The sequence below is a fragment of the Fundulus heteroclitus genome, chromosome 8, assembly GCF_011125445.2.
Source record: "Fundulus heteroclitus isolate FHET01 chromosome 8, MU-UCD_Fhet_4.1, whole genome shotgun sequence".
In the NCBI taxonomy this organism is placed as follows: Eukaryota; Metazoa; Chordata; class Actinopteri; order Cyprinodontiformes; family Fundulidae; genus Fundulus; species Fundulus heteroclitus.
Window position 1 is genome coordinate 1922 of NC_046368.1, and position 22497 is coordinate 24418.

General features: G+C 40.8%; 2 protein-coding genes across 2 annotated transcripts; one reads left to right on the forward strand and one right to left on the reverse strand.

Annotated features, from left to right (window-relative positions):
- Positions 1-373: 373 nt before the first annotated feature.
- si:ch211-282j22.3 (ER degradation-enhancing alpha-mannosidase-like protein 3) lies at positions 374-14704 on the reverse strand (the record flags this gene model as incomplete). Its single annotated transcript, XM_012871120.3, is given in 20 exon segments — positions 374-489; positions 2237-2428; positions 2547-2712; positions 2865-3035; positions 4362-4479; positions 4549-4706; positions 5204-5369; positions 5460-5584; positions 6334-6417; positions 6636-6719; positions 7595-7720; positions 8523-8620; positions 8740-8845; positions 8979-9113; positions 10350-10503; positions 10587-10699; positions 10782-10821; positions 12254-12354; positions 13711-13756; positions 13856-14704. Coding segments are annotated over 20 exon segments (2463 nt in total), but the record flags the coding sequence as incomplete, so codon positions are not given.
- A 1431-nt stretch (positions 14705-16135) lies between these two features.
- On the forward strand, positions 16136-22446 carry anxa3b (annexin A3b). The gene is made up of 14 exons (XM_036139790.1): positions 16136-16237; positions 16583-16602; positions 16716-16763; positions 17065-17152; positions 17366-17460; positions 18899-19012; positions 19304-19394; positions 19523-19602; positions 20013-20069; positions 20210-20303; positions 21411-21506; positions 21601-21659; positions 21951-22073; positions 22217-22446. The coding sequence occupies exons 2-14, from the start codon at positions 16591-16593 to the stop codon at positions 22274-22276; spliced, it is 1017 nt and encodes a 338-aa protein (XP_035995683.1). The 5' UTR covers positions 16136-16237; positions 16583-16590; the 3' UTR covers positions 22277-22446.
- The last annotated feature ends 51 nt before the right edge of the window (positions 22447-22497 follow it).

Sequence of the window (22497 nt, forward strand, 5' to 3'; positions counted from 1 at the left end):
GGACACTTCATCATAGCCAGGAGATGTTGGAGCTACAAGGGGAAGGATGGCGTCCTGCTGTTCGGAGCGGACTCCCCCCCCCGCTGACTCCACAGTGTCATAAACATGGAGCCGTATTTTTAGTTCCTCTCTGTACTTCTGTAAACAAGCAGGCTGTGCTGCAGAGCAGAGAGAGGAGGCCACATGCTGTCCACAAACCCATCAAGAAGCCGCTTTAGGGAACCGCAGAGGTCAGTCAAGGGTTTGTGGCTGGGCCGGTTTTGGGGCTGGGGGATTGCGGCGAGCCTTCAGAACAGGGTTCAGTCCTGCCTTCAGCGCAGACCGGTTGCTGTTCTCCGCCGAGACCGTCTTCACCCCCTTCCTTAAGGAGGACCTCGTCGTTCTCCAAAACCAACTCCAGGCTGGGTCCTCGAGCTGCTCCTTCCTCCGGCTCGCCCTCCTCTCTGAGACGGAGTTTTATGTTCATGCTGACAGGTTTTTCTGACTTATCTGTACAATGAAGAAAAAGAAAAAAAAGAACATTAAATGGATAATCCCAGAAAGAAGAAGGGAGAATGAGCTAGAATAGAGGTAGAAGTACAGTCTCATGATTAAAAACTTAAAAGTATAAGTAGGGCTGGGCGATAAATCGATCTAATCGATTAATTCAAATTACAATTCTTTAGGATTTCATTTTTGGAAAATCTGGATTTTATTTTGCCAATACAGTCATTGGGTTTCCATGAAAAGAACAGCATGTGATGCTGAATATATGTTTAGGCAAATGTATTGTCAAAATATTGTTAAGTGGAAACTTTTTTTTACCATAATACGAGGTACTTCATTTACCTATTTACTTTTTTTTTTATTTAGTTTGAAGTTCACAAGTGCAGTGAAGCCTGTTCTTAGCTCAATGTGTAATACCGCTAGCAGCAAATGTTTTGTTATATTTTTATTGTTTATAATGGCACGGCTGCCATCTTGTTTACAAGCATGTTTCACATCTTGTTTTTAGTTGCACTTTGAATTCAGGTCACCTCCCTGACGAAATGCTTGACATAAAAAGCAAGGTTTTAAAATAATTTCTTCAATTTCTTTTTATGAAACAAAAAGGAGGGGAAAAAAAAAAAAAAAATCGATTAATCGGATTTGGTATGATAAAATCGGAGATTTATTTTTTAATCCATATCGCCCAGCCCCAAGTATAAGTTATTAAAAGCTCAGTCATTGGAACTCGGATATATGGGGTACAGTGATGGACACATTTATTTGCACCGCTACAAAACTTTCATTCGAGCGCAAGTAGTGGGTAACAAAGAAAAAAAGTTACGTTGTAAATGCTGTTGAAACCTTAGCTAGCTGGGTAGCATGTTGTCTTTTCCTGTAACATCCTGTAACAGCCACAAATGTTTTTGTAGGATTTAAATTAGGGCTGGACGATATTTCAATAACAATATATATCGATCGATAGACATATATCGATGATAGAAAAAAAGTGTCAATAGAAAGTTTAATAGAATAACAGTTTTCCTTCATTTTACATTCTAGCCTATCATGTAGGTTAATATTACAGTCGTCAATCCTCCCAACCAATCACAAACGAAGACCAAACTCCGCTCCCTTCAAAGAGTTAATGTTCTTTTTTTTCCTTTTTTTTTTTTTTAATTTGCAGTTTTGGTAAAATGTTGGTTGAATAAAGGGTTGAATTCACTGTTTGGGTGTTCTGTTGCTAAGCAACAGTATAAAATGGCCAGGGCTGCACTCAAGATATATGTTTTGAATTTGTTGATAATTATCAATATCGATCATCAATATGATTTATCAATTTCTAATTTTCTTATATCGTCCAGTCCTAATTTAAGTCTTGGAACTAAGATGGCCAAAGACGGACCGATTTGTGTTGTTTTGGTCATCTGTTTCGGACCATTTTCCAGCTGAAATACCCGGTTTACTGACAGAGTGCATCGGATTTTAAATTAAAATATCCCCACATTTCAGTGAGTTCATAATGCCATGCATGCTAGAAAACGTGTCCAGGCCCTTTGGGAGAGAAACCGGCGGAGAGCCCCTGCAGATACTTCGCCGTACCCAACAGTGGGCATGGGTTGCATTCGCAGACCTTCCTAAAATGTGTGTTAATGAAAAGTTTATTCTCAGTCCCTTCTGAGCTCAAATCCCAGTAGAGTTTATAAAACTCCAAATGCTTATGTTTTTTTTGATCATTTATCTTTGAATGGCCTTCCTCCAGGTCCCTCACCCTGTCCCAACTGCCTCTCCTTGGGCAGCAGCAGCACGTCCACGTTGCGATGCTGCTCCAGGGCGGCTGTGAGCACGGCGCCCTCGCGGCTGAACAGAAACACCAAAGGCAAGGCGATGTCTTCGGTGGAGTCGCCGTCTCCGATCATCTGGAACAGGGGGGTCTCCTCGCTGTTGCTGTCTTCGCGGTTATCTGTGCGGCAAGCGTTTGCAATAGTTTACTTGCTGAGCAGTTCAGACATTGAAGCCTAGAAGAAGTAATGCTGAAATAAAAATAAAAAAAGCGTTTCAGCTCTGATCAGAAGCCGCACCTATAAAGATCGCTCCACTCGCTCCTGCTTGTTGAAGCCAACGGGCCTTGGCTGCGAACATGCAGTCGCCCCGTAATGCCAGCGCAATGCGGCCTTTGATCTCTGCTGCATTTTCTATTGGTCCACATGCGGTGTAGGGGTCAGCTTTCACTATGGTTCCTTTCACCTGTGGTACAGGAATTCATTTTAGTTATTAAATTCAGTTTATGCTTGCGAGAAAAGCAAATTAAAACAAAATAAGTATCTCAGAACTGATCCGGCGATAAACCTTTGCAGCATTTCTCATGTCCATTCACGGAATGCTATCATTTATCTCACCCCGTGCTCCTGCTTGGTGAGGTCCATCCCAAACTTGGCCGGTCCCGCGGTGAGAGCCGTCCTGCCCAGGAACGGAGGGGAAATGAGCTGAACGACGTGCGGCACCACCAGCTCCTCCTCTGCAGTCTGGCTCACCTCTGCCACGAGCTTTACACGAAACACTCCCTTATGCTGAGTGGAAAAACGGCAAAAAGACAAATAACAATCTATTTGAACGTGGCATTTTCCATGTTGTTCAGGTGTGTTTTGTAACTAGAAAAAGATCCTTTATGCACCTAAAATATTATATTTTTTAATTAAATGTGCAATTTAAGTTAACCATTTTTTTAGTTAAATGTGCAATTAAACATGTAGACTTAGATTCCAGGGTCAATATTTTAAAAACAGAATAAAATCATAATAGAATGATAGAATTATTCTATTATTATCTGAATAGATACAAATTACAATGAGTTCAAAAGGTTTGAATAATAAGTAGTAATTACAGGTATGGAGTACTACCAACTTTCATTTGACAGCATTTAGACAGGAAATGGGGCAAGGAGAGAATGAAAACACGTGTACTGGATGGATCAGGCTAGGAGCACATGTTGTACAGAACTGAGCCACCCAGCACCAAGGAAGGAACCCATTTCTCTAAATTCATAAAGTTCAAAGTAATTGTAATTACACAAACTCCTTTAAGTACCCCAGTAGGCTACTTAAAGGAGCTATAAGTAATACTGACACCTCGTGGCTCAAATTGGCACATAATTGAATACGCCCTTTTTAAACGGTCCGTTGTTGCACTAAACTTTTACTTCCACAGGACAGGTAAATAATGTTCTATTCTGTTCTATTTCTGGTCCGTTTCTCTTACTGGCTTCCATGTTTGCAGGCTGTTGCTCTTTTGCCAAAATAAAAAAACAAATGCTGCACTCTGTGTTCGGAACCCCGGGAACTCTCATATGATTGGCTGAGGAACCAGGAAGTAAACACTAGCTATACGGACCTCTAGGTTTGAAAGGAGAAAAAAAACGTGACTAAGACATTATTGATGGAGAGGAAGAGCTTATAGGAAATGTTACTTCCAAATGTTACTTTCATCCTGGGTATGAAATTAGAATGATTTAGGTTGACTTTACAGTAAATATCTTACTTAGAGCTCCTTTAATTACTTTTTTTATATTTAACAATAAGTAGCTTGAGGGATCATAAATGCATGACTCCATAATGCATAAATATGACCAAGTTGATTAAGTCTTTTCTTTTAGACACTTAAAATCTTTATTCATACAACATTGAAAAAAGTTAATAGTTAAATCAGGCAATGACTGCTCTCACCTCAATCAGGATTTTATCCCAAAGCGCTTTTTATTTGCTAAATAGGAAATCTTCCAACATCTTGGAATCTGGAGATCTTAAATGCTCATATTGCGGACCAGGGTGTGATCTAGAAATTGCTCCGTGTGCTTAAGAGGGATTGATTTTTATGTAAATAAGGCCCAACATAAATACCTTCAGACCACCGCTGTCTCCTCGGGTAATGTCACTCAGAGGGGTGAGGGAGATGCCCATGCTCTTTAAGAACTCCACCGGCTCCATGACGTTATCGTGGAGCGGTAGTTCAATTTCCCTGAGAAGAGTAATGAAAACACTCAGTTCCACATTAATGCAGCAGAGAGTCTAATGCAAAAAGTCAAACCTGATAGGTAGAGGGGTGAAGGCTCGGCCCACCCCGGTCAGGTACTTGTAGCCGTCCCGTATGGATTTGGCAAACGATGGGTTGTTGGGGAACAATGTCTCTGTGCTGGGGCAGGAGTGTGTAAATAGGTCCTCATCATGAGCAACAGCAGCATCCTCCTAAAGGCCAGCGAAATCAGGTAAGAAGAACTGCTGTACTATTTAATACTTAACGTATCAAAAAAAAAGGAACATTAGAATTTCAACAGGGTACCTCTAACAAATTATTCAAATTATTATTAGTCATTTTGTATCTTTTTTTATATATATAGAAAGGATATAAGTGACAGTTTAATATAAATGAGTTCAGCAATATATACACAGGTCCTGGTCATATAATTAGAATATCATGAAAAAGTAGGATTTTCTTCAGTAATTCCACTCAAAATGTAAAACTTGTATATTATTAATCAATTACATAGAGACTATATATATATATATATATATATATATTTTTTTTTTTTTTTTTTTATATGACCATCACCTGTATGTTACACAATAAAATGTCGTAATTATAAGATGTTTAATATCCTTACACTATGTGTGATTAGGGCATATAATCTTGTTCATGTTATAGAGCAAAAATGTGCAGATTGGGCTAAAGAAAGAGCTTTTACCGTGACGTTGGTCTGAACGGCTGCTTGAGTCGTGGAGAGAGAGACGGGCAGTAAGTGAGCCTCTGTGGTGAAGATGTAGTCGTCTATGTCAATTGGCAGCTGGCTCTTGTCCGAAAACAGCAGATAGAGGTATTTGAACATCTCTGCCAGAAAGAACGAGTCCATCCTGTACAAAAAGACAAAAACAATAACGTCAACACCAAACGATGATTTCCTGCTGCCCTCAAAGTTTGCCTCCGTTGGTCCCAAGCAGCACCTGTCCTCATGTGTCCCAGTCCGGACGTCCTGCACAGCAGCAAAACCACAAGGCACCCTGGCAAAGGCATTGAGCTTCTCCACTATGGATTGTCCCACTCTGAGGTAGTAAGGGTCACCAGTGGCCTGCACAGATCAAAAGCTATACTTAAACCCTTGCCAAAAGAAAGGAAAAAAACATGGAAGTCAAGCAATGCAGGATATAGGAGCACTTTTATTTGTTAGGGTATTTCACCTGGACTTTCTAGACTGCAATAATATTCAGTATAGTAAGAACTAACAACAGTTTAAGTTGGGATTTATAAAAGGGGCATCTATCTGGCTGCTAGCTGGCTGGATGGTCCATCTGGTAAAGATTTTAAACATTATGTCTTTTAAAAAAGTGCTTCATAATGATTATTCAGGCGTCAATATGCCACTAATATGTTTGTTAATTGGCAACTAGTTAGGGGTCAATATGTGAAAAGAAAGTGAGACCAAGCTAATCATTAAAACTGCTATGTTTTTGGTTTTAGGGATTTCATAATATGTAAAAAGTGTAAACAGATTTATTTGTATCCAACTGCATTTACATTTTCTTTTTACACGGCGTTTATTTGTATTCTGGTCTACTCCTTTTAAAAATGGATGTGAAATTAAGTATGTTGACTTTAGTGCAGCAATGTTGAGAATTGCTATTAACCTTTCAATGTCAGCAGTACATTTTGCTCGTTTCTTTCACGATTTGTTGGGATCTTTTCGTGTTCCTTTTAACCGTGCAAATACATCAAACTAGGGCTACAGAGTGGCACAGTTGCTAGCACTGTTGCCTTGAACCAAGACAGTTCCTGGGTTCAAATCCCAGCATGTTTGTTTGTTTGTTTCGGGGTTTCCACCTTATAGAGGTAGTAGGTGCTTTCTGCAAACTCTGGTCTCAGGAGGTGTTGGCCCCAATGAACTCGGAACTCCGTGGTAAAAGCCTGTGTGGAGATTAACCAAAGGAAGAAAACATAAAAGACAGTGACTGGGGACACTGATCGACAGATTCAGCCACAACAACAGAATATAGCTGCGTAATATCACTTATTAAAAAACACAAACTTTATAATTAGTAAGACATCCGTTATTCTTGTATATTATAAATGTGTATCCATTGCGCGATAAGACACAGAGCCAACAGGAGATGGAAATACTTTACCTCTGGAAGGAACTTGTGCTGCTTTGTGACTTGGTATAGCATCTCATGAGTTTCTATGGCTGGTTTCAGATCTCCTGTTAAAACCTATACAACATAAAATAAGTAAAAACTTTGTTTAGAATGAGCAGTCTGTCATCTACTGTTTACTAATTGGAACAAATGTGCTTAAGATCATTGATGCTTTGTTGTTGTATTGACATTTATTGGGTTTTAATTTCGTACAGTGTCCTTGAGTGTTATGAAAGCTGCTTTTCAAATATAAAAAAAATGCATTATTAACGTAGTAAAAACTAGGGTCTGTGATTTTTCCAGAAGTTTCCCCAAGTCCCTTTTTGAATAACTGCGCATGCGCACGACCGGCTTCCCTCGCTCTTCAGGGGGATCGCATCTTACAAATCTCCCAAATCCACTCTGGTCTTATTTCTTTCTACTGAGGCCTTCCTCTTCTTCTGATAAACATGAACGCGGGTCGCTTCATGCGACTCCCGGCCATGTGAGAGCATGGAGCTACAATGAACGGCTAACTGCTAAGCTAACTGCTAACCTAGCCGCTAACCTCACCAGATACATAGACACAAGAAGTGCGCATGCTAAGCTAGCAAGTTGAATCTTAGAAGGGAACGAGCAAGGACACTGGTGTTACAGGAGCGAGTTAGAATGATTGCCATGTGGACTAACCAATAGATAAAGTGATACTTCAGGGACAGAGGGGAGTGAAAGCAGGAGTAAAACTCATATCCATGCTTTCTGGACTGAGGGACATGGATTGGTTAGAGTTTTTACAGGCCTGCAGCTCCCACAGAACAAATTTTTAACCTCTTTTTTGTGAATACATGATGCATAAATTACTTTCAGGATGGCAGGACCATTTCACCCAGTATTACAAAAAGCGTTTCTGAACAGAATTACCAACTACAGCTTTAATGGAGCATTGTTTATTTTTAAATGGTGCACCTGACCTGTAATCCAGGGAAGAAAGCGAGCAGAGAATCCATCCAGCTGCGAACGCTCACGGTGGGATTGTGCATGTGTACGTTGAGCAGAAGAGGAGGCTGGCTGATGTACTTCATAATGGCGGTGTAGTGCTGTTACGGAGAAACGTCAAAGGAACTGCATTAAATATAAGTCGTTTACAGCATCCGGTGACAAGGTCTGTGCCAGTGTTGTAGGATGGGATGCAAAATAACTCACACCCCTTCAGCTTTTCCAAAATATCTTCCCACATTACAACCACAGGCTTCAATATAATGTTTTCTTTTTATGTGACTGTCTAACAAAGTAGCACATAATTGTGAAGTGAAAGGTAAATGTTAAATGGTTTTGAATAGAAATCAGAAAAGTGTGGCATGCATTTGTATTCAGGCACTATTTCGTCTTCAGGGTTTATGTCGACCAACTTTGCATACGAGGGACTGAGATTCCTTCATTTTCAGTGTTATCACAGATTGTTAATTGAATCGAGATCTGATCTTTGACTGCCGTCTCCTCTATCCCTTGCTGAAGTAAACCCACAGCAGGATGCAACCATCACCACGGTTCACAGCGGCAATGGCGTTCAGTGCGACGTGGAGCGTTAAGGTCCTAAAGACGTTGGGTTTTGCTTATAGTTTGTGGTCTTATGTGACCAGTGTGCCTCCTTCTACATGGTTAGTGTCCCGAAGGCGAGTAGCAACAAGACTTCTTATGGCTTTTTTTGCCGCTCATATATAAAGGCCAGATTTGTGTAGTGCGTAACTAACAGTTGATACAGTCACTATTTGGCAACATTTTGAAAACCCATCACTCATTTTTCCTCCCATTCACAATAATGCTTTACTGTGCTGTACTATGGCTTAAAACACATTAAATATGGCAGCTGCACAGGCGTTTGCTTAAAGGGTCGCTTACAACGTTGAACCTCTGTAGAAATGTATCGTCTCCTAAAAGAATGTAGGCCTTCATCAGATACTCGTAGTACGAGTCGATCCCTGCGCCGACTCCACTGTCTGCAGAAAAACGGGGCGTTAAATCAAAGCGATGTGGGATCAAGATTGCGCAACAATAGGAGGGACTGTGGGATTTATTAGGCTTAAGCAAATGTATACTTAAGCTAGAAGGATCTTACCTTTCCTGACCCATTCTCCGTTGTGGATGTTGATCACAGTTCCCACCAGGTCACTTCCTCTTTGTCTCCTGTCCCAGAGGACATCCAGGGCCTTCCTGGCATGCTCCTATGAAACATCAACCAGCAGCCATCTTTAATTTTCAATATAAGCCACACATCGCAGTAATTACACATATGCAGGCACACTAACGCACAAAAGCAAACATTAAGAGGACTCTGCAATTATGGGCTGGCGGTACCTCGAACACAGACTCTCCCGACAGTCTGCTGAGAGCAGCAAACTCCAGGATCATCGTCCCTGCGCAGGCTGTACATGTGTCAGATTCAGTGCCGGTGCGTGAGAGTGGGTTCAAGGTGCCGTACCGCAGATTCACCTGGTGAACAAAAGAAGGGGTCGCCACTTTATTCAGTTAAAATAAAATATATATATATATAAAAAATAATAGCTAGCACATGACATTTACAAAATTCCCAAACATTTTCTTTCGGTCAGAATTGTTTGTGTTCACTGAACTGTGCAGAACTAGCTTCCATACTGAGGGAGAAAGTCAAATTACCGTATTTTCTGGACTATAAGTCGCAGTTTTTTTTTTCATAGTTTGGCCCGGGGTTCGATTTATACTCTGGAGCGACTCATGTGTGAAATTATTACACATTTTTACCGGTATATCATTACACCTGTTATTTTCCCACCAAACCACAAGAGGGCGCTCTAGGCCTGTGTTGAATCAGACGTAAGCGACGTAGAAGCGGAAGTGCCGCATCTTCTACGTCCGGAGTTAACGGAGTTATTTGAAAGTGACACCGAGGATGAAGATTTCACTGGATTTTAGTTATTTGGAGTGACACGGGCGCTTTGGTTAACTTCTTCGCATGTTATTTATGCTATAGTTATCTGAATAGCTTTTAATATGTTATGTTAACATACCAGGCACATTCTCAGCTGTGTCATGTAGCGTAAGCTAACTGTACAATTATTCAGCCTGTTGTTGCCTCCGTTCTATTTTTTATTTAAAATTGTCTTTCAAGTTGACACGCCTGATCTGGATGTTGTATATTATCAAATAAATTTCTCCCAAAAATGCGACTTATACACCAGTGCGACTTATATATGTTTTTTTCCTTCTTTATTATGCATTTTATGGCTGGTGCGACTTGTACTTATAGTCCGGAAAATAGGGTACATTGATTTCCCTGACTCAGGCCAACTTAATATTTTAGAGAAATAATAATAATTTGCTCGTTTGATACTTAATTAGATCACATTTAGTAATTTCTGTTTATTTTTTTAGCCCTTTTGAACACCTAGGGTACAATAATGTCAGTTTTTACAGTTATGTGCTTTATCTCTTTATTCCTAAATCAAAGAACAGCCAACCTGTTGCACATAAAGTATAATCCAGCACCTGAGGCGTGTTGATTCTCTGTAAACTAATAACTGACAGCAAAAACGTTTAACTCAAAGCTGGATGTGCATCGACCAAAAAAAAGGGACAAAATGACATTTAAATTAGATTTAATGTGGAAAATCCATTGGACGCTTCAGTCAATCAAGGGATTTTAATAATATGCATTAATATTAATCACACAAATCCGCCCCTTGTGGGTACCTTAGGGTAGGGAAGGCCACTAGTGGTGTTGAAGGCAGGAAGCAGCCGATGGCCCAACTCTACGGCCATCTGGAGGAGCTCGCCGCGATACCACTGCATCCTCTCCCCGCGCTGCCTCAGCAGGTCGGCCATCACATGTCCCCCCAAAAGGCCGCTGGACACACGTTTTCAACACGATGAGCAACGTGGCGGGACACGTGCAGCACGTAAAGCGCGCACGGCAAGTCTGCGTTATACCCCAAAACTCTGATGTTGGTCTCGAACACGGACACCACCACGTCGTTGTCCAGGCGCACGTCGCTCACGGCCTTCTTCACCGCGTCCTCGAACTCGTCCAGCTTGTTCAACACCTGCACACACGGATGAAACGACTCAACTGTCAAAAGGAAGCAGGTGGTAAAACGCGCGACCGGATGAAAAGGAAGTACTTACCACTAAAGTATCTAGGGTGTCGATCAGCGTGAGGGAGAACCTACAGAAGATGTGGCAGAAATGTTACGACACGGTGGGTGAGAGGAGGTCATGTCACACTTCACTGATGATTACCTTTATTTTTATTTTTTTAAAGATCCACAACCTGTTTGAACTGGCAGAATATAACAATGCACTCCTTTTTGTACATACAGTGATTTACATTATTGTGAGTCCGTGATTTATTCCTTTAATGTTGATTTCATTCACACACGTTTTATCAGTGAGAATGCTATACAGCATTCTCAAAAAATTGAGGAAGTTGAAGAATTTGAAAAAATTTGAAGATTCTTCAATTTTGTTCAAATTCTTCAAATTCCTCAACTTTTTTCAAATTTTTCAGATTTTTTCAAATTTTGTTCAAATTCTTCAAATTTTTCAAATTCCTTCACATTTTTTCAAATTCTTCCATCAAATGTTTTGAATTCTTCAAATTCCTTCAGATTTTTCAAATTCTTCACATTCTTCTAATTCTTCATTTTTTTCAAATTCTTCAAATCTGATTTCAGTGTTTTTCAGCTACTTTTCTCTTCTGCATTGATATTCTGCATCTTCTGCTCAAATCATTCTGCAGATTAGCATTCTCACTCGCTGTTACGCAGGAACAGCTTTTTCTAGTTGTTTCAAAAGCACAGCAAGAAATCAGCAGGAATATCATCGATCCAGGGCTGGACGATATATATTAAAAAAAAAAGCATATCGATAAAATAGAAATCATATTGATCGATATCGATGATTATCAACAAATTCAAAACATATGTTTTAAGTGCAATGCTGGCCATTTTATGCTTTGCTTGGTGACCTATTTTAGATACAGAACACACAAACACTGAATTCAACCCTTTATTCAACCAACTTTTACCAAAACTGCAAGTTTTTAAAAAATGAAAAAGAACATGTGCCCTCTGAACTCTTTGAAGGGGGTGGAGCTTGGGGGCGGAGCTATCCTGTGTCTCTGTTTGTGATTGGTTGGGAGGATGTAATGACTAATTAACCTACATCATAGGCTAGAATGCAAAAGGAAGGAAAACTGTTATTCTATTGAACTTTTTACTGACCCTTTTTTTTCTATCATCAATATATGTCTATTGATCGATATATATTGTTATTGAATTATCGTCCAGCCCTATATCGACTAATTATTTATGTATATATATATATATATTTTTAACAGTAAAAAATATTAATTAAATAATGCTGTATTTTGATTTGAACCGTTTTCTTTTTCCTTTGGGATTGGTCCAAAATGGTATAGTAAATAATAAAGCGTTTAGACTGAGGTAAGACTCTGCAAATGAACTCTAAAGTCGACTGGCAGCACTGTCTTTAAATAAACCATTTAAACACATTTCAACCAGTCTGTTCGCTTCAGGGAGCCGTGAGTTTTCCCTCAAGCTTCCCAGGCATCAAATGCCAAACTGTGCTGCTCTTACTTCCCCAAGGAGTCGTCGATGTCCCCTCTGTTGGGTTCTTCTCCGCGCACTCTCCCTTTGCAGCTGAGAGGCATCAGCTCGTCTGCTGGATAGGCGTATTTCTGCAACAGCAACAGCTGCAATTAGGCTTGCCACAGCCATCACATAATCATTTCAGTCCTGCTATTTAAGCAATTTAACCATCTCCCTGCTACTTGTAAAAGGTGTTATTCGTTTGTATGCAATGAATGAAAGGAGACTCTTTGAGCCTTACATCCTGTTGAAAGACTCGAGGCTAATGGCAATTGATTTGGGAGTTGAAGCTAAGTTACCCCTACCATCACAATCAATCAAAAGAAGGGAAATCGTCTATTCTGAGGAGCAAGCAGGGAACGCCAACTCCACATTGGCTGCACGTGTATAAAAGCTGCAGAAAATGTGTTCAAGATCCAACTGACAGTCATATTTTTAGTCTCTTGCGGGGTTTTTTGCAAGTACCCGGTTCGATCCCAGTGCCTGCACTCTGGGTCCCTGAGCAAGACCCTTAACCCCAGATTGATCCCCGGGCGCCACACATGGCAGCCCACTGCTCCCCAAGGGTGATGGGTTAAAAGCAGAGAACAAATTTCGTTGTAATGTATGTTTCAATGACAATAAAGATGATATTACTATTAAACAACACAGCGTAATCTTGTGACTTTCTTCTCAGCCAAATAAACAAAGTTGTTTTTTTTTTTAGGTGCCAATAAACCACTCCTGAATTTTAACAAAAATGTATTTAAAAAGGTTTTTAGATAAGTTTGCAATTCCTATATCTAGTCAGGCTGTCTGGTAAATACATACATAAAAATGAAGGAAAGAAATGCAGGTTTGGAGTTTCTGCTGCCTTAAAACGAGTCAGCTTTTCCAGAAATGAGCTAAGTTAGGAAACATTCACCATGGAGAAATTGTACAGAAATACTTGGTGAAACAGTTGAACCACTTTATCATCTTGTTTTCAGTCGTGGTTTAGATTTTCCAACATCTTGTATCTGTGGACTGATCCTTAGAAGTTTCTGTAAAGCATTTGTCTTTGCAACTTGTAAAAAAAAAATCTTATGACCTGTCCAGGGTGTACCCTGCCGCACCAGCACCCCTCGCGACCCCACATGGGATAGACGTGTAAGAAAATGGATATATATATATATATTTATAACATTCTGACTTTCAATGTCAGGCCCAGTCTGGCTGTTATTGATGTTTTCCAGAAGCCCTGCATGCTGTGATTCTTTGGTCTGACAAACCCGATGCATGTCCACTCTTCATTAAACTAAGTGATCGTTTCAAAATCAGGTACTTTAACCGGATCCAGCTCGGTTGGTTTCTATCTCCACTAATAAAAAAAAAAAACTTCCGACTCAACAAAACTAAACAAAACAAACAAACAAAAAAACAAACAAAGAACTGGCAATTAAAAGAAAAACTTTAAATGTCCTTACCATGTAACTTCCATAGGCATGGTCGAACATTTCAAGAATTTGGTTTCTGTAAAACAAATCAGAGTTTAACATGAAACGAGCCGCCCTTTCCAGCTGATTCCAGCCATGCCACAGACAGAAGAACTGGCTTTGGGTCAGTTTTCACCTGATGTTGGTCTTCTCCTCTGGGCTCATGCTCTGGTTCTCTAAACAATCCACCCAGCTAAGAAGACCAGCGATCAGAAGCGTCTTCGTCAGCATCTCAGCGGCGAAAGAGAAGCCCAGCTTCCTCCAGGGTTTACCGCCAAGTCTCCTCATAGCTTCTCCCATAAGGCTCAGCTTTAATAGGAACAAACAAACTCCTCTCTTATCCAACACCCACGCTAATCAAACAGTCCAGCTGTGGCACAGCTGTCCTCTGTCAGACCCCAGCTCATCCTCTCTCGCTCTGGTTGAGAAATACCTCGGTTTTAGCTACCTCAAAATCTCCATTTTTTTCCCCCCTCCAGCTTTGTTGTCCGAAACTAATAGGAACACTGCATGAAAACAAAGCACTTCCGATCAAGTGTCTCCATGTAAACAAAAGAGGAAGGAAGAAAGAAGGGACTCCAATTGGAAGAATAGCGAAAAAAAAACTACCAAAATAGCCAACTAGCTAAAGAAAACACACATCTACCCAGATGTGGAAATACAAGGAAGCTATGAATAAACCACAGAAGTGAAATGAAATGAGACGGTGGCGATGTGGCTCCTCCAGCCTCCAGCTGTTGGGAGGCTCCCCGATGCTAGCCCGATGTCGCTAGCAATGCTATTTAGCTAGCGAACTAAAGCTTCTTGATAAAACGCGCGAACTGAGTTGGTACCGGGTTTTACCCGAGAACAGATATAACTACGTTTTCAGCTGGATGAAACGACTCAAAAGCAGGTACACAGCCGGGAACGCGAAGCTAAGAAGTCTGTTGGAGCTGTCAAACAACAGGCTACCCCGGCTGTGAAAGTGAACGACAAAAAAAAACCCTGATTGTTGTCTTTCAGGCAACCACAGTGCCGCGTAAGCGCGTAGTCAGTCCTTCGCTTTATTCATTTCCGCTCTTTCGGGCCACTATTCTTCAAAATATTATCCCTATTTTTACTTTATTTGTCAAATTAAAGCGAAATGTACGTTTGAAGCTTGTCCACGACACAACAAGCGTCCTTTAAAAGTACAGAAATTGTCCTTCAGACTGAGCTCAGGGTAAAAAAGGTAACCACACGCACAGGCAGTGGGTTCGCCTCATCTGTCATTCGCGACGGAATCAGTTTCCCGGACGAGGGGCGGAAGCACAGTTTCACTTGTGTGACCGATACGTAACTTAACCGTTATTAACGTAACATTTATTTATTTATTTATTTATTTATTATATATTAAAAAAAACATATGAAGTCCCTGCCCTAAATGAAAACGAGTCAATGATATAGTCCATGTCCTGGGTGTGATCTCCCATGTTTTGTGTTTTAATTGTGCAGATTTACGCTAACAGGAGTTAATGACGTAACAAACTTAAATCGCCCCAGACAGGTCGTCTCTCGACCTCTTTCCCCTCCCACGCCGCCTCGTCATTCCCGAGTGATCCGCCGTCTAAATGCACCACGTCCCGCGTCAGCTGACGTTTTACAAAAGCTCTTTTTAGTGCATCTGTACTGCAGAACTCAGTCTGTTGATGTTACTAAATTAAAATAAAAATGTCCACAGTGCGTTGCACGCTGGAATCCGATGGACATTTTGAGTGATAACTTCCCTTTTTTTTATTTTACTTTACTAAACGATCCAGTCTGCTGTGCCAAGACTTAGCCACAAGATGTCACCATTGAGCAATTGTTCTCGCTCATCTTTGCACACGTTTGGGTCGTGTTTGAGTTCTTTATAACACGGGAATTACATCTGAGATTCAGAAATAGTGTGTCATTGCAACGATCAAATTGGTTTCAAGAGCTTAACGTGGAATTAGCCCAGCCCTAAAACGTTTATGGATGTGAGTCAGACAGAGGAAGGAAATGTAGAAACAACATGAGATGTGAGTTTGCTTGATCTTATCTGTGGGATTTCAACACTTTACAAGATGTGAACATTTCAAACTCTGCTGTAAGAAGTACAACTTGGTTTAAATTATTACAAATCTCAAAAATAGGTGGTGAAAATTAGCGGGTAATAGAAGTATTCGTGTGTCATCATAAGAGTGGCTATAAAGCAGTTTTTAATATGGTCTAAATCACCAGCCAACTGCACTGCATTCTATAGTCATGATCTATATTGTCTGGATTTATTTTTCAACATAACAGCAACGTAGCTTTTGTTCAAAATTTACACACGCAAAATCTGTAGGGAATGTTGCTTCTAATATAGATATTTTATTGTATTAAGTGCGTTTCTGAGACACCATCCGGTGTGAGGAGGAGTTTAATGATTCAGCCAATAACGGGTGTTCCCCTTTCCCTGCTTCTCAGAAAGGTGTGGTAAGCTTGTGCTCACAGAAAAATCCACTTTCTACCCGCTTATCTCTCAAATCAGGTAAGAAAAACGCATGCAGTTCTTTGATTTCTATCTCGGACACAGGCTCTTATACGCTTAAGTGTTTCATGTTTGGGTTTGTTACGCTTTGCTGCTCCGGAAACACTTTTTTCCCCCTTGTATGGAGTCATCGACAGGACAGTTTACGTTGTGCAGTGCTCTTCTTGTACACGCGTTTCTGGAAAAAAATACAAATCAGTAGAAGAGATCAACTGAACAAAGTTTACATAAAGAAAACCAGGAACATCAGGCCAGACCGTAGCAGAGAAAAAAAGGGGTGTGGTGGAGGGAAATATTGATACTTGATACATTCCTCTTTCTAAGTTTAAACGTTTTCCTCTACAGCCTCAACAATGTCTGTTTGGGTGAGTTGTTCAATGTCTTTATTAGTTTAATTTGATGTTGGGTGCAAAAAAGGGGTAAAATATTTATATATATATTTTAAAAAATGCAATATCTATGTGTAAATGTGGTGCAGGATGACCTGGACCTGCTCTTGGACTCCCCCTCCTCACTAACTACAACTGTAAGTTGAACCAGAATCTATCTATCTATCTATCTATCTATCTATCTATCTATCTATATATATATATATATATATATATATATATATATATATATATATATATATATATATATAAGGTGTGCATTTCAATGCTCTCCACATATGTGGTTTTGTATGGTCTCTTTAGTATGCAACTCTTTTATGAGAGAATGAGTTGATACACAGACACAACATTGATACAGAACTTTTTATTTATCTATGCTCTTTTATGATCCATCATTACTTATTTCTAATTATTTATTTTTGAATTGGTCTTTTCCAGTCAAATGCCAGAGGAACTGTGAAGGACCAGGCCAGCTTTAAGGCGGAAGAAGACGTTGCTGCTCTGAGGAAAGCCATAGAAGGCCTTGGTGAGCAAATAAATGACCCTTATCAGCTCTTTTTATGATTATCCTGGGCTACATAGATCAATAAAAGATGTAAAACAACCCCAGTAATAATTCAGAAAGTATGCGCATGCTCCATTTAAAGGTGACCTGATATAAAGGTGAAATAATTATTCTATAGTTTCTGTATGAGGATGCAAAAGGTGCAATGTAATATTTTCCTTCTAATCGTCGCAGGTACAACAGAAAAAACACTGATTGAGGTGCTGACCAAGAGAAGTAATGCCCAGCGTCAGCTTATCGCCACGGCTTATCAGAAAGCCACCGGAAGGGTACATGAATTACCTCTGAAAAGTATTCACGCCCCGTGTACTTTATTGTTCGCTGTTGTTATTGTTTATGTGTGATAGATCAATACAAATTAGTGCGTAGATGCGAAGCGGGAGGAGAGGAGGGGAAAGATGCTTCAACATGTTTAAAAATTAAAATATGAAAAGGGAGATGTGCATTTGTACTCTGCAACCTGAGTCGATACATTTTAAAACCATTTGACGGCTGCATGTCCTTTCTGTTTTTGTCTCTAGCAGCATTTGCACATGCAAAGACTGAAAGCTTTGCCCCTTTCTCTTTGTAGAATATCTCAAGCTCAGTCGGATCAGATCCCTGAATCCATGGATATGCTTTGATCTAAACCATTCGATTGTAGCTCTGGATGGGGGATTAAGTTTGTTGTTCTGCTGGAAAGTGACTTGTGGGTCTTCCAAAGTTTCTCTATATTTACTTCCTATCAACTCTGAACACCTTCTCACTCCACCATGAAGAAAAGAATCCCCATAATAGAATAACCTTGCTTGCAAGATGAATTGTCGCGGTATTTGTGGGTTTTCAAACACACAAAAACCCATCTTATACCGCTCCTGCTTCAACCGTTTGTATCCGAACCAAAAATCATGTGGCAGTATTGTGGTTTAAGGCGGGACATACCAGTGAGACGAAAGAAAGAGCGGCTGAACCCACAGCCGAACTAACATAAACACGGCAGCGCCGGAAGATGCAAGCATAGATGCTGCTGCCTTAGATAGGACATTTTTTGACCAATCTGTATAATCTGATTGAATTTGACTTTGGAAAGTGCCTTGAGATTACACGTTTCATGAATTGGCGCTATATAAATAAAATTTTATTGAATTGAAATTGAATTGCTGTCATATCTGTTGTGTAAGAATCCATGATTTCCTCTCTGAAAGAAAAACAGCAAGAAGTGACCTGACGAGCTTAGCTTGTTGTGGTTTCTCATGACATCTGCTGCTTTCCTTTTTAATTTGATACTGTGATTGGCTAAAACCAACCTCTGGTAGGCGGGCACTAGGCGTCGCTTCGCCCAATCAGCTCAGAGAGTTCTGCTGAATGTCCTTCCTTTCCCCAAACAGATTAGATGGGAGCAGTCCCAGAATGATAATGTGAAGAACATAGAGTGCTACACTTTATCAATCTGGCTGGCCAGGTTAATAGTACAGTGAAGTCACCACCATGTTTCACAGTTGACATTGTGTTTTCAAAGAAATGCATGCAAAGTTTATTTTTATTTTATTTCTAAACTGGAAGAAAATAATCCTCCCACTTCATAAATATGCACCCGTGTCAGTGTGTCCCATAAAATCCCTATAGGATGGATGTAGGTTCGTGGCTGTAATGTGACAAATTCACGAGAACGTTAACCGTCTTCTTGTGGACAAACACGACCCAAAGTGTCTTATGTCCCTCCATTAGACATTGGTGGCCGACCTGGAGGGCGACACTCACGGAGACTTCGAGGACTTGTTGGTGGCTTTGGTAACGCCTCCTGCCGTCTACGACTGTCATGAAGTCATGAAAGCTATGAAGGTGAGATTGATGAATAAAATGCAAAGAGGCAGATGTCTGCTTATAGAATTTGATGCACCAGTTTGTATATTTAACTGATATTTATTTTACAGCCAGCTTCCAAAATGTGCGTTTAGTTCTGATTTTCAACCATTATAAGAACAATTTTCAGGCGTCACATGGAAAAAGTTGTGTTCATGCTGGTATTCCTTATGATTTATTGTATTTTTGGGTCAAAACAGCACTTAAGTTATATTTATTAATTAAGGCTTTATTGTAACTAATAAGATTACTGATTCTTCTCACATCCAGGGTCCAGGGACCACTGAGAGCACTCTGACAGAAATCTTTGCTTCCAGATCCAACAAACAGATTAAAGCCTTGTCTGATGTGTACCTCAAAGGTAGGTCACTCAAAAGCAGGTGACTTTTACAGCGTACATCAGCACTGAAACAGCTAGAAACTAGCTAATAGCCTGTTTATGCTGCTAAACTATTGTGAAATCCAGCAGACTGTGCCGTTTCGTTCCAGAAACCGGAAGATTGATAGGTCATGATCTGAAGTCGGAGGTATCTGGGGATTACGGCAAAGCGCTGCTCATCTTGGCTGAGGTACTCTACATTAAACTGAAAGCATGCTGTGATGCGGCACTCCCGACAGCAGCAGCACATTTATTCAGTGGGCGGGTCTATCAACATTCCCAAGATAGCCTAAGAATGTACTTCTATCCAAACAGTCTACGTGCTGAATACTTAGAAAGCCTGGATTTATAATCTAAAGCGGCTGTTGAAAACTAGCCTCGTGCAAGATAGATTAATTCAGTAATCAGAAGGTTAAATTCAGAGAAAATGTTTCCACTTATATTTGTGGATGTACTTGAAGTATTCTAAGGTTCGTTGTTGGGTTATAACGGTTATCTAAACTGTTGAGTTGTGTGAGTCTATAAAACACATTTCTGAGAAATGGCCAAACGTCTTTATGGAGTCAACAATATGCCGTGCTGATTTGTCCACTTTTACAGGGAAAGAGAGACGAGACCACCAATGTGGACACAGAAAAAGCTAAAGCAGACGCTAAGGTACTTTTTTCAGTTTCAAAAAAACAAACAGTATTCTTTAACACAGTTTTAAGGCAGTTTTTAAACTTTCGTGATTTCACCGACATTTACGCAGCAACAAAGCCTGCGAACCCTAAATGGCCGTGCTTGTCCCCCTGTAGGCGTTGTACGAGGCGGGAGAAAAGAAGTGGGGAACCGACGAGGCCAAGTTTATCGACATCCTGTGCCACAGGAGTATTCCTCAGCTTCGACAAAGTGAGTTTACCTCTTATTTCTGTCCCAGTGAAACGCTTATATACTAATATTGGGCTGGAATGTTAATAATGGTGTTGGGCAACTGATTATAATTTTAACCATTCCTTTTTTCAAAATGAAAAAGAATAGGTTGGACGATCCTGTCGTTTATTTGTCCCTCAGCCGTGAAATTCCCAGTGGATCAGCCACAAACTGAAATACAAATAAACACCAAATATCAACTAAAGCCGGGGTTCCTGCCACTCTCCCAAGGGTGTCCCGACACCCACTATGAGCTCCTCACCTGATCTCCAGAAGAAGCTCATTTCCGCCACTCGCATCTGGGATCTCCTTCTTTCACTTCTGATCCATACCTCTTGACCATAGGTGAGGGTCAGAACATTGAAGGACCCGTAAATCAAGAGCTTTGCTTTTTGGCTCGGATTTCTGCCCAACAGCCCGGAGCAGCGCCCGCTTTACTGCGGATGCAGCCCCAACCCGTCTGTCCATCTCCCGTTCCATCACCATCACTCATAAACAAGACACCAAGATATTTAAACTCCTTCGCTTGAGGCAGAGATTGACCCCCCAACTCCCAACCAGAGGAGGCAGTCCGCCATTTCCTGTCAGACCTAGAAGAGCTTTCTATATTTAAGAAACTTTAAATCTAACACTTATGACCACCAAAGACTGCAAAAATGATATATCCCCATCTGGCCTCGAACGCCCCAGGATCGCCAGAATGAGCTGGAGGATGTCTCTTTGGTAGAGGGATGTCTGAGTTTTCCTCTCGCCCCCGTGAGCCGATATGGGATAAGTGGAAGCATAGATATGTAAACACAATATATGTAGCGTTACAAAATATGTTTAATGTATGAAAGCCTACAGAGTTATTACACTGGAATGAGCAAAATGTCAGGAAACAATCATTCAACCAGGGGCGGTTCTAGACAGGGGCCAACAGGGGCCTGTGCCCCTGTAGAACTGTTCCTGGCCCCCCTGCTAAATTTGGTCTAGAACCACCACTGCCTTCAACGGCCGTTGTAATGGCATTAGCGACACCAAATGAATCTTCTAAATCTCTTCACCAACCACGGTCCTTGGTTCTGCTTTGTTTTGTCATTTCAGCTCTGATTGAGTACAAGAATATCAGCAAGAAGACCCTGCAGGAAAGCATCGAGAGCGAGATGTCTGGGGATTTGGAGAAACTCCTGGTTGCTGTTGGTAGGAGAACGTTTTTTTTTTTTTTTTTTTTACAGCGGAAACACGTCATCTACCGGGGCCTCTGAATATTAACCGTAACCTATTCTTCTTCTAGTAAAGTGTGTCAAGAATGTCCCTGCATACTTCGCTGAGAGGCTGTTCAAGGCCATGAAGGTAAAAATCATTACTTTATCTAGAAAGCCTGGGTACTTTGATTACCCTCGTTTTGTGCCAGACCAGCCTGTTCTCATTGGCTGCTGGTGTGGAAAGGAATGTTAAGCCATGCTTTCTGGCTGCTGCTGCTGCTGCTTCAGCGTCAGCACGTTGGCTGCAATCTAAAGCGGGGAACAGAAGAGCAGTGAAACTGCACGTATAAAGCAAAGCTATCGCTAAGGAAGTTCAGGGGGCAGAAAAGACAACAGCATTTATCCTAAAAAATAACTTTACATTTAATGCTTGTTTCAGGGAGCAGGAACCACAGAGAGCACGCTGACGAGGATCATGGTCAGTCGCTCCGAGATCGATTTAATGGATATCAAGGCAGAATACAAGAAGCTGTTTGGATACACCCTCCACAGCCAGTTGGAGGTCGGTGCTCCTCCTGGATTCAGCTTAATCGTTAAAAACAAGCCCAGCAGCTTCAAACTCTGGCTTCTTGAATTATTTTATTTCTAACTGTGGTTCAATTCAGTCATTTCATGTTTTCTCTCCATCTCTCTTACTTCACATAGTCTGAAGTGTCGGGTAATTATGGCGAAACCCTCAAGCAGCTGTGTGGCCAAGATGGCTGACTTCCCCAAGAAACCGTCCTCAGATTACAAGCCGGAGCAGAAGAGATGATCAGTAACCATCTGAAGACCTAAGAACTGATCCTTTCCACTGATCTCAACCCAAATTAATGGAAATCATCAAGAAATTCTTTAAAATACTGAATTACATGTGCTTAACATTCCTAAGTCTACTTTGTGTGATGTGTGTACTGTATTGATACTGTACGGTGGTAAATTTTTAC